The following is a 13,770-nucleotide window of genomic DNA, read 5'->3' as shown; positions in this document are numbered from 1 at the left end:
TGTGGGGAGGGCCCAACAATTCAAAAATTATTGATTTTATCTGGCTGTGGGAGAGGAGGGCTTTCAGAAGTTATTGATTTTATCTGGCTGTGAGGGAGGAGAGCTCCCAAAACAGGAGGAGAAGGGGCTGGGTGGGTTCTGCTCCCACACCCCTCAACACTGATGCACCTCCAGCACCTGCAGTCAGGCATTCCTGATTTATCCCAGAATTCTCACCCCAATGAGCAAAATGAGACACTGGGCAGGGGCTGTCCATGAGGGACAGGGCAGGGTGTGAGGAGGGAGCCTGGCACTGCCGGGGGAGCAAAACCAGCCTGGTGCCAAATCCCAGCTCCTCAGGTTCCATCCATAGCTCGGCCAGGTCAAGGCTCAGCCTCTGCCAGGGCTGGGCTTGGCCCCTCTGGAGCTCAGCCAGGCTGGAGCTGTTCTGGAGCTATTCTGGAGCTGTGCCTGGAGCTGTTCTGGAGCTGTGCCAGGAGCTGTTCCAGAGCTGTGCCTGGAGCTGTTTCTGGAGCTGTGTCTGGAGCTGTTCCTGGAGCTGTTCTGGAGCTGTCCAGGAGCTGTTCTGGAGCTGTTTTGGATCCATGGCTGCCTCATGGGTTCCTGCATCTTCCTTTGGCAGGGAAAGCTGTCACACTGCCCTCCCCGAGTGCCCTCACTGGTGACTTCTGAACCGCTGCTGTTCTCTCCTCATTCACAGAAAACCCTTCCCTTGCACCTCGGCTTCTGAGGGAAATGGAAATCGCTTTCCCCTTGTTCCCTTCCAGCCCTTCCCTCTCCCCGATTGTGTCCAGCCATGCCTCCCTCTCCCTTTCCTCCTGCCTAAATTCCTGCCCAATCCCTGCCCTTGCCCAAATCCCTGCCCCTGCCCAAATCCCTGCCCAGATCCCTGCCCCTGCCCAGATCCCAACCCAAATCCCTGCCTAAATCCCTGACCCAATCCCAGCCCAAATCCTTTCTCCAGCCCAAATCCTTGCCCTTGCCCAAAGTCCTGCCCCAGTCCCTGCCCCAGTCCCTGCCCAAATCCCTGCCTATCCCACCCCAAATCCCAGCCCAAATCCCTGCCCCAGCCCAAATCCCTGCCCCAGCCCAAATCCTTGCCCTTGCCCAAATCCCAGCCCAAACCGTTCTCCCAGTCCCTGCCCAATCCCTGCCCCAGTCCCTGCCCATCCCTGCCCCAGTCCCTGCCTGTCCCGGGCTGGCCCGGGTCAGGTGCTGCCCCCGGGCCGTTCCCTGGAGCGCGGCCGTTGCCGTCGGTGCAGAGCGCTCTAATTGAATCACGGCCGGCCGCGATTCCAGCGCTTGTCTGCCCAGCACGCGGCCCCGCTCCTGATTAATTCACGGAGCGTCACAAGCGCTGTTCTGCCTTGTTTGTCACCGCTGCCATCGCGTCCCGCGCCTGTCCCCGTGCTCCAGCGGCTGGGAGAACTCCCGGCATGGGGCACCAGGCTGCTCCCAAACCCCTGGATGGGGATGGGAATGGAGATGGGGATGGGGGCACCAGGCTGCTCCCTTGGATGGGGATGGGGTTGGGGACACCAGACTGCTCCCAAACCCCGGGGATGAGGATGGGGACACCAGGCTGCACCCAAATCCCCGGGATGGGGTTGGGGATGGGGATGGGGATAGGGACGGGGATGGAGATGGGAGCACCCAAACACCCTGGGATGGGGATGGGGTTGGGGACACCAGGCTGAACCCAAACCCCTGGGATGGGGATGGAGATGGGGATGGGAGCACCAGGCTGCACCCAAACCATCTGGGATGGGGATACCAAGCTGTACCCGACCCACCCCAGATGGAGATGGGGATGGGGGCACCAAGGTGCACCCAAAGCCCCTGGGATAGGGATGGGGATGGGAATGGGGACACCAGGCTGCTTCCAAACCCCGGGGATGGGGATGGGAATGGGGGCATCAATGTGCACCCAAACCCCTGAGACATCCACTGAAAATCCAGCAGCTCTGGCTGTGCCCCAGCTCCCTGCTGGGGAAAAAATTGTGGCTTTTTGTAGGAATCACTGCTGGGGAGCTCCTCCTAGTAAATCAGGGATAAACTTCCTAAAACAGGAGTCCCAGGGATCTGTGGGAATTCTGTCCGTGTCCACTGTGCTGGGCTGGGAAACTGGGCAACCCCTTTGGGTCTGAATTCCTCCTCTAACACACAGGGATGGGAATCTGGGGAACCCTTGAATTCCTCCTCTATCAGTCCAGGATGGGAATCTGCAGAACCCCTTTGGGTTTGGATCTGACTTCCTCCTCCATCAAAGAGGGTTGGGAATCTGGGCTGGGAATTTGCAGAACCCCTTTGGGTCTGAATTCCTCCTCTATCAAACAGGGATGGGAATCCAGGGTGGAAATCTCTGGAGCCCCTTTGGGTCTGAATTTCTCCTGTCAAATAGGGATGGGAATCTGTGGAACCCCTTTGGATCTGAATTCCTGCTCTATCAAACAGGGATGGGAATCTCTGGATTTGGATCTGAATTCCTCCTCTGTCAAACAGGGATCAGCAGTGCTCCCAGCTGCAGGGTAAGGGGCACGGATGGAGCTCATCGTTCACTGGGAGGTTCCTCCTGCAGGTTCTGTGTTTAGGAGTTGGAAAAGCACAGGAAAATATTCCCTCACCAAGCAGAGGGAGCTGGAAAACGAGGGTGTAACTTCAGGGAGTATCTTGGAATGGTTGGGATCACTGTGTGGGGAATTACTGTGTGGAATCACACGGCAGGGAGGGAATGGGTTAATTTACTTGGGGACAGGAGGTGTAGGATCAATCGGCAGGGGATGGGATGGGATGGGATGGGATGGGATGGGATGGGATGGGATGGGATGGGATGGGATGGGATGGGATAGGACCACCCTGAGAACGCCCAATCTCGTCTGATCTCGGAAGCCAAGCAGTGTCGGGCCCGGTTAGTACTGGATGGGAGACCACCTGGGAGTACCGGGTGCTGTAGGCTATAGGTGCGAGCTGCCGGTGCTGTTCTTGGTGTTCAGTCCCGAGCAGGTTTGAGCAGGTCTAAAGAAAAGGAAAAGCCACAGACCAGGGAACTTCTTTGCCTCAGCGAGCTAAAACTAACTAAAAGCGAAGTAGAGTTCTGTCTCGCTGTCTGTCCACCTGCAGACAACACAGTCCGGGAGAAGGAATGTGGAGGAGTGAGTGCAGTTTCTGAAAACAAACTCCGCACTTCTTCTCCCTCCCTTCACTCCTGGAACAAGTCTTAAAGGTGCAAAACTTATTATTCAGCATAAACAGAACAGACAACTGGGGATAAAAGCATCATACAGTCAACCTAGGACATGGACGGGACGGGACGGGACGGGACGGGACGGGACGGGACGGGATGGGATGGGATGGGATGGGATGGGATGGGATGGGATGGGATGGGATGGGATGGGTGACCTGCTGTCCCCAGGAAAGCGGGGACGAGCTCTGGATTTTCCATGAGGGCCGTGAGGCTGGGCTGAGAAAAGGGGGATGGAAAAGTAGCAGGAGGAGGATGGAGGGGGGAACCAGAGCTGCAGCCACTTGGATTTCAGGCCTCTTGGGGAAAACCAGAGCCCTGAATACTTTCCCAGGCTGTGAGAAGGAGCCGCAGCTGCCTCCCCCCAGCCGGGACTGAAGCGGTGCCAAAGCCGCGGCGTTCCCGGTGAAATCGGGAGCTGGGGACGCTTCCAGGCGGGCTCTCCCTGGCTGGAGCAGAAAGATGAGACCCTCCCCGGCAGCAGCTGCTCCCCACATTGCCCAGCTCGGGAAAGCAGCGGCGGGAGCCCCTGGCGAGCTGTCAGCGCCCTTAAAGGAGCTGACAGGGGGGAGGCGCGGGCTGTAAGCGCAGGTGTGAGCGGGGAATTATCGCCTTCCCCGCAGCCCGGGCGGCTCCACATCCTCCTCATCCTCGGGGGATGGGCGTCGGTCCGGGAATGGGAGAGGAAGCAGCTCCCGAGGGGCGGGATCGCGCCTGGCTGGGCGCCCCGTGTCCTCCAAGGGGCTGAAACTGCCCAGCTCAGAAAGGAACCCAGAGAGTTCCCGTTTCAGGGAACTGTTCCCGTTCCCTTTCCCAGCCCAGATTTTCCTGTGTTGGACAGGAATTTCTTTTTGCCAGCCCAGATTTCCCTGTGTTGGACAGGAATTTCGCTGTGGGAAGGAGCTTTTCTGTGTGTCACCTGTGCAGAGCTTCAACAGCACAGGGCGGGAGAGGGGGAATCCCAGGATTTACCTGGGCTCCAGGGACCCTCACAAGGGGTTAAACCCCAGGAATGGGGGGGCTGAGGCTGTTCCAGGGACCCCTCACAAGGGGTTAAACCCCTGGAACGGGGGGCTGATGGTGCTCCAGGGACCCCCACAAGGGGTTAAAGCACCGCCCAGGCTCCCCTCACCCTGCCCAGGAGCTGAGCTTGGGTTTCACAGCAGCTCTGGCTGCAAAACCCCTGACTAATGGTTCAGGGGAAACACCAGGCCCAGGAGGGATCACATTCCCAAGGGCTGACACCCAACCCCATCCCATTGATCCCATCCCATCCCATCCCATCCCATCCCATCCCATCCCATCCCATCCCATCCCTGCTGACCCGATCCTCCCCCACCAGCCCAGCAGCAAAGCTGGGCCCAGTTGGGCCTGGCCTAGTTGGGCCCAGCCCAGTTGGGCCTGGCCCAGTGGTTTCCAGCCAGGGGTGGAGGTGAAAGGGGATCGGGTGGGGCAGCATCTCCTGGGGGCTCGGCCATCACTCCCGGGTGGGTGATTTGGGGGAGCAGCAGCTTGGGGGGAGGTTTGGGGTTGTGGAGCAGCTGTGGCTGTCCCCGGAGCCCTGGCAGTGGCCAAGGCCAGGCTGGAGGGGCTGGAGCAGCCTGGGACAGGGGAAGGTGCCCCTGCCACGGCACTGGAGGGGCTCTGAGGTTCCTCATCCCAACCCTTCCATGGTGCTGTGATTTGTGAATCCTTCTGAGGCCTCAGGTTTTGGCTTTTCTGTTTGTCACATTCTGTGCTGCTTTAGTGTGTGAGTCTGGGCTTCGTATTATGGGATGGTGAGCTCTCTGCACAGAGCAGGGAGACAAAACAATTCCTTCTCCAGCTGGGCACCAAGGACAAATGATCCAAACCTCAGGCCCAAGAGCACAAACGACGTGGGCTGGAGAGAGAAAAACAAGCAGGACGGGACTGCATGGGCTAAAGCTGGAATGGGACAATGAACTCCAGTGTGCAAATGGAGCAGAGCTTCTAAAAGTGAGAGACCCCTGACCAGGTGTCCATTTGGTGACCATTTTTGGTTCATCTTGGGTTCATTTTGTGCCATTTTGGTTCATCTTGGGTTCATTTTGTGTCATTTTGGTTCATCTGGGTTTATTTTGTGTCATTTTTGTTCATCTTGGGTTCATTTTATGCCATTTTGGGTTGTGCTGCCTGAGGTGGATCTCTTAAAACCTCTTAATAAATACTTTCAATCACCTCTCACCACACGTGGCAGCACATTTGGGGTGCCTCAGCTGCCCTCCCACTGCACCCCAGTGCCATCCCAGTGCCCACAGGGGCAGCAGCTCCACGGTGGGGAATCTGGCAAAACCCTTCTTGGCCAATGGAGCTGCAGAGCTGCAGTTGTGCAAGCCCTGGCAGGCACCGGCAGGGGAGTTCACTGCTGGATGGAGCAGACGGGGCTGGCACAGCTCCTGGGCGCCACCATCCCCTCCTGGGCACAGCCAAACCAGCCCGGGTGGGCTTTGGCCATCGCTGATGTGCGACCCCCCGAGCCCAGGGCAGAGCTGCCGAGGAAGAGGAGCCCGGGAGCAGCTCCGAGCCTCCCTGCGGGTCTCTCCCTCTGCCTGCATCCAGCTGGAGCTGCCTCCATCCCTCCCTCCCTCCCTCCTTCTCTGAGCATTCCCTGGCTGGAGGCACCAGCAGAGAGCCAGGGCTGAGAAAACAGAGCCCGCAGCTGGATTTTGGGCAGCTGGAGGGGGGAACACCGTGGTTATTCCGTGACCCAGCCCGGCTGGGGCGTCCCCTCTGGCCGGTGGAGCGGTCGCGCCTTGGTCCCAGCGCCGGGATCGGTGTGCGGGGAGCGCCCCGTTCTCCTCCTCGGGAGCCGGCGCTGCCCGGACCCGCGGCAAGCGGAGGGTTAAGGGCAGCACGGGCTCCTTCCCCCCTCTTTCCCCTGGAGAAGGAGCCCCGGGCCGAGGCAGCGCTCCCCAGCCGGGGCTGATGTCACCGGGCACAGCTGTCCCCGCGCATCGCCTGCCAGCCGGGCCCGGGGCCAGCCGGGCTCGGGGCCAGCCGGGCTCGGGGCCAGCCGGGCTCGGGGCCAGCCGGGGGCCGCATTCCTGGGCCACGGGCGTCACCGCCTTTCCCCACGGACCCAGGGTGGGTTCTGAGCCCCGCTCCGGCACCTCCGCTCCCGCAGCTGCTCCAGACCCCGAGGGTCTGTCCGGGGGCACAGCGAGGCGAGGACTGAGGTGGCACCGGCGCGTGGAGATGTCACCCCCGGCTTTCCAGCTCCTCTCAGAGCTCCCATCCCACCACTTCCCCGAGGAATGGGAATCCCACTTGTCTCCCTGTTGATTGCGGAGCCTTCAGGCCCTTCCCAGGCTCGCTCCCGGTGCTGTGCCTCAGCCTCCCCATCCCCGCAGGGATCCAGCACCGCCCTGCCTGGGGAGGGATTCCCGCGGGAGGGGTTTGGGATCCCCCTGGGAACACCTCTGGGTGCATCCACCGCACCCACCCTGAGCCTCCAGCGCGGCCCCCGAGGACTGGGCTGCACACCTGGAGCTCGGGGGATTTGGGACCCAGCGAGTCTCTCCGGGAGCCCAAAATGCCATTATCCCTGTTCCCTCCAAGGCCCCGGGTTCCACCGTGTGCTTTTCCCCGGGCACCCGGCTGGAGTCGCCCTTCCCTGCGCTATCGGCCCTCCCTGGGCCGCGCGTGTGGCACTGGAGGGGCGGCAGACTGGTCCCAGTTTGCCATCCCAGCACGGTCCGGTTTGGCCGTGCAGAGGGCATGGCTTACCCTGCTTCGCGCTTCTTCTTTTCCTTTTCCTTTTCCTTTTCCTTTTCCTTTTCCTTTTCCTTTTCCTTTTCCTTTTCCTTTTCCTTTTCCTTTTCCTTTCCTTTTCCCTTTCCCTTTCCTCTCCCGGCTGCTCCTGCCCGGCTCCAGCAGCGTTCCCGGTTTTTGGGGTGCCCCGTTCCCCCCGAGCCGGGGGAAGGCGCGGGCAGAGCTGGTCTCACGTGGATTGAATGTTCCGGACGGCACCGGGAGCCGGAGCGGGGAGAATCGATTGTCCCCGGCAGCTCTGCCCGCCTGGCACTGCGGCACGGCCGCCCAAATGTCAGCGTTGTGATCTCGGATCTGCCAGCACGGCTCGGGGCGGGGGCACGGAACCCAAGGGTGGCGTGGAGGGGGAAAATCCCCCCCCAAAAAAAAAACCAAGGGCAGAGCGGAGCTGCCGCTGGGAGGATGCGGATAATCGGCCCCGGGGGGGAATATCGGCGGGAGGGAGCGCAGCGTTCCGGGCGCTGTGTACGCGCAGATCCCTTATCGCTGAGGGATGGAAAGCAGCAGCTGAGATGGAAGCGCTGATACATTTTAAACAGCCGAGCCGGGCTGCGGAGGGAGGGAGGGAGGGCTGGGGGTGCGGGGGAGGGGAGGTCTCTGCGCTGCTGCTGAGCCTGGGGGCGCTGGGGTGTAGGGACGGGAGCAGATTTAGGGGATAACCCCCAGGAGCGGGACTGTGGGGGCACAGGGCCCAGCTGGGGTGAAAGGGCGCTGCCAGGGAAAAGCATCCGCGGGGATGAGGCTTGTGCTCCAGGAGCTGTGTGAGGATGAGGAGGATGAGGAGGATGAGGATGTGGCATTTGAGGGCACTGCTGTTTGAAGGATGGTGCCCGCCCCCGGGGACAAAGGGCTGGAGCTCCCCCTGCCCACCCCGGCCCAGCATCCAACCTTTGGATGTGCCAGGATCCATCCCTTTGGAAGGAGCAGGTTCCATCCCTTTGGATGGGCCAGGATCCAGATTTTGGATGGCTCTGCATGGATGGATCAGCTCTGACCCTCCAAGGTCCCACCCCATGGGACCCCGAGTGGTTCCGTGCCCCCTCCAGCCCCGGCCCTTCCCAGTCCCGGGACCAATCCGGCCACGGGTGGGGCCGGGGTCCAGGTGGGAGGGGCAAAATTCCCTCCTGATCCCAAAATTCCCTTCTGATCCCAAAATTCCCTTCTGATCCCAAATATTCTCTCCTGATCCCAAAGTCCTCTCCTAATCCCAAAGTTCCCTCCTAATTCCAAAGTTCCCTCCTAATCCCAAGGTCCTCTCCTAATCCCAAAATTCCCTCCTAATCCCAAAATTCCCTCCTGTTCCCAAAATTCCCTCCTAACCCTGAAGTTCCCTCCTAATCCCAAAATCCTCTCCTAATCCCAAAGTTCCCTCCTAATCCCAAAGTTCCCTCCTAATCTCAAGGTCCTCTCCTAATCCCAAAATTCCCTCCTAATCCCAAATGCCAGCTCTGCGCCGCTGCCAGGCCCTCCTGCTCCTCCTGCCGAGCCGCGGCGGGCCCGGCAGCCCGCGGGGAGTGATTTTTGATTTATGATTTATGGCCGGGGGTTCCCCGCAGAGCCGGGGCCGGGGCCGCCCTGCCCTGGTCCCGCTCCGGGCCGGGCTGGCCCCGGCTTTAGGCGGCTCCGGCCCGGCCCCGCGGGGGCAGCGGGAGCCGCTGCTCCGGTCTCCCCTCGCCCTGCAGAGCCGCGCCCTCCCGCCGGAGCATCCCCGGCTCCGGGGGTCGGGAGAGGCCCCGAGCCCGGCAGGAAGGGCTCTGGGGGCGCTTCCCGGTGGGAAGGAGGGCGCTCGCTCCGCAGGGGCGCACCCCGAGCTTCGGTTGGTAAAAGATTCGGGGGGTGCTTGAGGGGCTCCGTGCCTCCCAGCCCTTCATCTTCCAGGGCTTTTCCCGGCCCTGAGGTGGGGTCACGTCTCCGTGCCGCTCTGCCGTGTCAGCCTGGGGGATGTGAATCCCCGCTTTATTTGTTTTAGCTGGAGGCTGACATCCCGCCGCATTCTCATGACTCCAGGACCCGCGGCTTTAACAAAAATGTTAAATATTAGGAGCCTCTCGGTGATTTTGCAGCATTTTTGGAGGGGAAGGGGAGTGCTCTTAAACCCCCGGTTTGTTTGTGGAGCGGGGACGACGCCCTCAAACCCTCTCCTCTTTCTCGCTGTCGCTGTTTCTTTCCCGGCTTCCTCCCACCCTCCCTGTGGGAAAATCCAGCTCCAGAGCTGAACCCTGCGGCTCTTCCCCTTCTTGAACCCTCCCGGCCCCGCGGCACCTCCTCCTGCAGCCCTGGTGCCATCAGCTCCCGGCCGAGCCCCCGGAGGAGCCATCCCGGCCTGGCAGCCCGGCGGGAGCCGCTGCTTGTCCCGCTTTTCCCGCTTTTCCCGCTTTTCCCGTTTTTCCCCGGCTTTTCCTGGGTTTTCCCCGGTTTTTTCCTTTTTTTTTTTTTTTTTCATTTTTTTCCCCGCTTTCCCCGTTTTTTCCCCACTTTCCCCAGTTTTTTCCCGTTTTTTTTTTCCCGTTTTTTCCCCCGCTTTTCCCTGTTTTCCCTCCACTTTTCCCGTTTTTTATCCCGTTTTCCCGTGGAGAGCGGGATAACGATCTCCATCTGCCGCTGCCCCCCGGTACCGCAAATTCCCCCTGCCCGCAGCCCCCGGGGATGCTCCGCTCCCCCAAAGCCCCCGAGCGCCCCCGGGGCCGGGGAGGAGAAGCCCGGGCAGAAATGGGGAAAGGGAGAAATCAAAAAAGGCAGAAAGGGAGGAAAACCAGCCCGGGGGGGGCTCTTCTGCCCTGGAAAGCCCCGGGATGACGCTCAGGGTTCCTGGCTCTGCCCGCGCCGCGTTTTTCCCTCTCCTGTCCCCACGCTCCCTCCCGCGGCTCGTTTCTCCTCATCATCCTTTTATTCGGGGGATGGAAAAACGGGAAGGCGCGGGCTGCTCCCAAAAATCCTGCCAGGACTGCGAGGGGAGGAAGGGAGGGACGGGGGGATGTTTTCTGGGGGGTCTCACTCCGTGAGACCCGTGTGGGACATTCCCTTCATCCCGCAGCCTGTGGGATATTCCCTTTCCCGCATCCCAAACCGCCTCCCCTCCTGTGCCGGGAGATTTTCCAGCCTCTGCCTGGGAAATGAGGGGAAACCGCCGCCCCCGAGCCGGGAATTGTCCCCGTGGGGGGAGCGTGCCCCGCCAGGGCACCAGCACCGGGCACAGCCAGCCCGTGGGGTGCGGGGAACACGGGGAATCCCCGCCCCAGGACGCCGGATTTGGGATTTTTGGGAGGAAATCAGGCAGGCTGGGAGAAGAGGGAGCCCTGAAGGCCCCCCCAGAGCAGTTTGTGGGAAGGGGGGTTCAGGAGGCTGCAGCTGCAGGGGGGCACTGCTGGCACCAGAGGAGCTCTGCAGGGACCCCGACGTGTCCCAGAACGTGGAAAGCAAAAATTTCCCAGGAAAAAAAAAATCAAATTTGGTGCCAGCTTCCGAGCGGGTGCTCCTGCTGCCAGGGCAGGGATTTAGAGCTCATTTTTTACCCCTCAGGGGTCTTCTCTGCCCCCCCCTCCCAGAGCCAAAAGCCATCGGGGACACCCCCTGCCCCATTGGGGGTCCCTGCCCCATTGGGGACACCCCCCCTTTGTTTGGGGAGAGGTTTGGTTGTGGTTTTGTTTGTTTGTTTGTTTGTTTGGGTTTTTGAGGTTTTTTTGTTGTTTTTGTTTTGTGGGGTTCTTTTGTTTGTTTGTTTTGTGGGTTTTTTGTGGGTTTTCTCTTGGTTTTGGTTTTGGTTTTGTTTTGTTTTCTTCTGTGTTTTGTTGTGGCTTGGTTTTTTTGGTTGCTGTTGTTGGGGTTTTTTTTTTGTGGGTTTGGTTTGCTTTGCTTTGCTTTTTGGGGTTTTCTTAGGGGTTTTTCGGGGTTTTAAAAAGTTTTTAGATTGCCCAGGAAGCAGAATCCTCCCTGCTCAGTGCCAGGGCAGCAGGGGCTGATCCTGAGCTGCTCTCCCGGGCAGAGCCTCCTCCTCTTCCTCTCCCAGCTCATCCCACACAGATTCCCAGTTCATCCCACACGGATTCCCAGTTCACCTGCTACTTTTCCAGGGAAAATCTGCCCTTTATCCAGGGAAAATCTGACAGTTTTCCAAGGAAAATCTGCTACTTGCCCAAGGAAAATCTGCCACTCATCCAGGGAAAACCTGCCACTTACCCAGGGAAAATCTGCCATTTATCCAGGGAAATTCTGCCACTTCCCAGCCAGAGCCTGGCTCATCCTCCTGCCCTGCTCCCGGCTCCAGGATGTGCCCGGGATTGCCGAGAGCCAGGGGATGGGATTGCAGCTCCACCGGGCACTCCAGACCTGGCACTGCTCATTTCTGGGGTCACGCAGAGCCCCCGAGCCCTCCCAGGCCCCTTTTCCCCACCCCAGGGAAGCAGGAGGCTCCTCCCTGTCCCCGCACCTTCCCGGGCGTTTATCAGCTTGGAAAAGCCAAGGTTTAAATGGCATTAGGGGCCTGATTTGGAGCCACAAAAGCCATGAAATTCCGAGTTAAGGCTCAAAAATCCACTTGACACTCTGGCCCGGAGGCGTGAAAGGCGCTGGGGGCCGGGGCTGGCCCGGCAGTGGGGCCGGGAAGGGCCGGGGGTGGCGTTTGGGGCTAGGGAAGGGCCGGGGGTGGCGTTTGGGGCCAGGGAAGGGCCGGGGGTGGCGTTTGGGGCCAGGGAAGGGCCGGGGGTGGCGTTTGGGGCGGCTCTGAAGGGGCTTGTCCCAAACTGGAGGTGCCCGGGCTGGAGGGGACAGCGCTGTGGCCCCACCTGGGTGATGGTTTGGGGACAATCCCGGCAGTCAGGGCAGGGCTCTCTCCTTCCTGCCGGGTTTGGGGTGGGTTTGGGGCAGAGCTGGGCTCTCTCGTGCCCTCCCAGCAGGCAGTACCCAGATTTGGAGTAGCAGCGATGAGGACAGGGGGAATGGTTGAAGCTGAAAGGGTGCAGGGTGGGATGGGATTTTGGGCAGGAATTGTTCCCTGTGAGGGTGGGCAGGCCCTGGCTCAGGGTGCCCAGAGCAGCTGTGGCTGCCCCTGGAGCCCTGGCAAGGCCCAGGGCCAGGCTGGACGGGGCTGGAGCAGCCTGGGACAGGGGAAGGTGTCCCTGCCATGGCAGGGGTGGCACTGGGTGGGCTCTGAGGTCCCTTCCCACCCAAACCATCCCAGGATTCTGGACGAGGCCCCTCATTTTCCTGCCACTCCCTCCCCAAGCAGGGGAACATCGTTTCAGCACAAAACGTAAAGCTGGGTTGATTTTATTTAAAGGTCCCCACTGCCAACTCCGGCTCTTTATCTGACAGCAACCCGGAGAAACAATTCATAAAAGCAATGCAAAGAGGCTTGAAAATTAATTTATTGCACGTTTTTCTAGCTGAGCCAGGATGCAAGGCAGTTCCAGCCACTCCTGCCTGCCCTGCACAGGGGCAGTGGCACCGCTGCCCCCCACTGCCAGTGCCCACCTGCCAGGGCTGCAGCCCCTGCGAGCGCTGTTAATTGAGCAGTAATTAACCCAGTAATTAATAGGGGTTAGAAACAAACCCATTTGTGATTAGAGCTGAGCCTGGAGGAGCAGGGCCGTGTGCTCCAGATCCCTTCTCCTGTTCGCACTGCAGCTCCCAGCACTGAGGCCAGGGGAGAGCCCAGGTCAGGCCTGGTTTAAGCCGTGGTCTAAGGCCTGGTTTACAGCCTGGTTTAACTCCTGGTTTAAGGCCTAGTTCAATTTTAACTCCTGATTTAACTCCTGGTTTAAGGCCTAGTTCAATTTTAACTCCTGATTTAAAGCCTGGTTTAAGGCCTGGTTTAACATCCGATTTAATTTTAACTCCCGATTTAACTATTGGTTTAAGGCCTGATTTAATTTTAACTCCTGGTTTAAGGCCTAGTTCAGTTTTAACTCCTGATTTAACTCCTGGTTTAAGGCTTGATTTAACTCCTGGTTTAAGGCCTGATTGAAGTCCTGGTTTAAGGCCTGATTGAAATCCTGGTTTAAGGCCTGGTCTTGGCAGCTGGCAGAGCCCTGGGGCTGGGCTCGGGTGGGACAGCAGCTCCCAGGGTGGGAGGGCTGCAGCTCCCGCAGCTCCCGCAGCTGCTGCCCCTCGCAGGGGGGGCAGGGAAGGTTCCCCCCCAGGCAGCTGGAGCAGGACATTCCCTGATCCCCAAAACCCCAGCAGCTCCTCCCAAGGCAGGGCCAGCCTGGCCTTGGCCCCAGAGGCACAGCCAGGGCACAGAGCGGGGGCTGCTGCTGCCCGGCCCAGCCTGAGCCCAGCTGGGCAGGCTGAGGGTCTGAGGGATGGGGTGGGATGGGATGGGATGGGATGGGATGGGATGGGATGGGGATGGGATGGGGATGGGATGGGATGGGGATGGGGCACTGGGGCTGGTTCCAAGCAGCAGCACAGCTGCCCTCACCAGAGCTGCCCTCTCCTGGCACGAGGCTCCTGCCCAGCCCAGGGCTGTGAGGGGGCTCAGGGTGGGGACAAAGCCCAGCCCAAGGGGTGGAACCAGCCTGGCTGCCCTGCACCCCCAGGGATTTGGGCTGCTGGGGACAGTGAGGGACACGGTACAGGGGACAGGGACAGAGCTCAGCTCTGCTCTGATCCCGCTCAGCCCCGGGGAGAGGGATCTGCTCTGGGGATGGGAGAGCCGGGAGGAAAAGGGAGCCGGGGTCCAGCTGTGCCTCTGCAGCCACCCCTTAATTAACGCCTGACCTAATTAAGCATGCTCACAC

General features: G+C 60.3%; 1 protein-coding gene across 1 annotated transcript; it reads right to left on the bottom strand.

Annotated features, from left to right (window-relative positions):
• Positions 1–2,810: 2,810 nt before the first annotated feature.
• Positions 2,811–13,754, bottom strand: LOC128799083 (uncharacterized; the record flags this gene model as incomplete). Its single annotated transcript, XM_053963189.1, has 3 exons — positions 2,811–2,876; positions 3,344–3,460; positions 13,032–13,754. Coding segments are annotated over 3 exons (906 nt in total), but the record flags the coding sequence as incomplete, so codon positions are not given.
• Between the last annotated feature and the right edge of the window lie 16 nt (positions 13,755–13,770).

The sequence above is a fragment of the Vidua chalybeata genome, chromosome 22, assembly GCF_026979565.1.
Source record: "Vidua chalybeata isolate OUT-0048 chromosome 22, bVidCha1 merged haplotype, whole genome shotgun sequence".
Classification (NCBI taxonomy): domain Eukaryota; kingdom Metazoa; phylum Chordata; class Aves; order Passeriformes; family Viduidae; genus Vidua; species Vidua chalybeata.
Note: the sequence above shows the minus strand (reverse complement) of the source record. Positions and strands in the feature narration are given on the sequence as shown.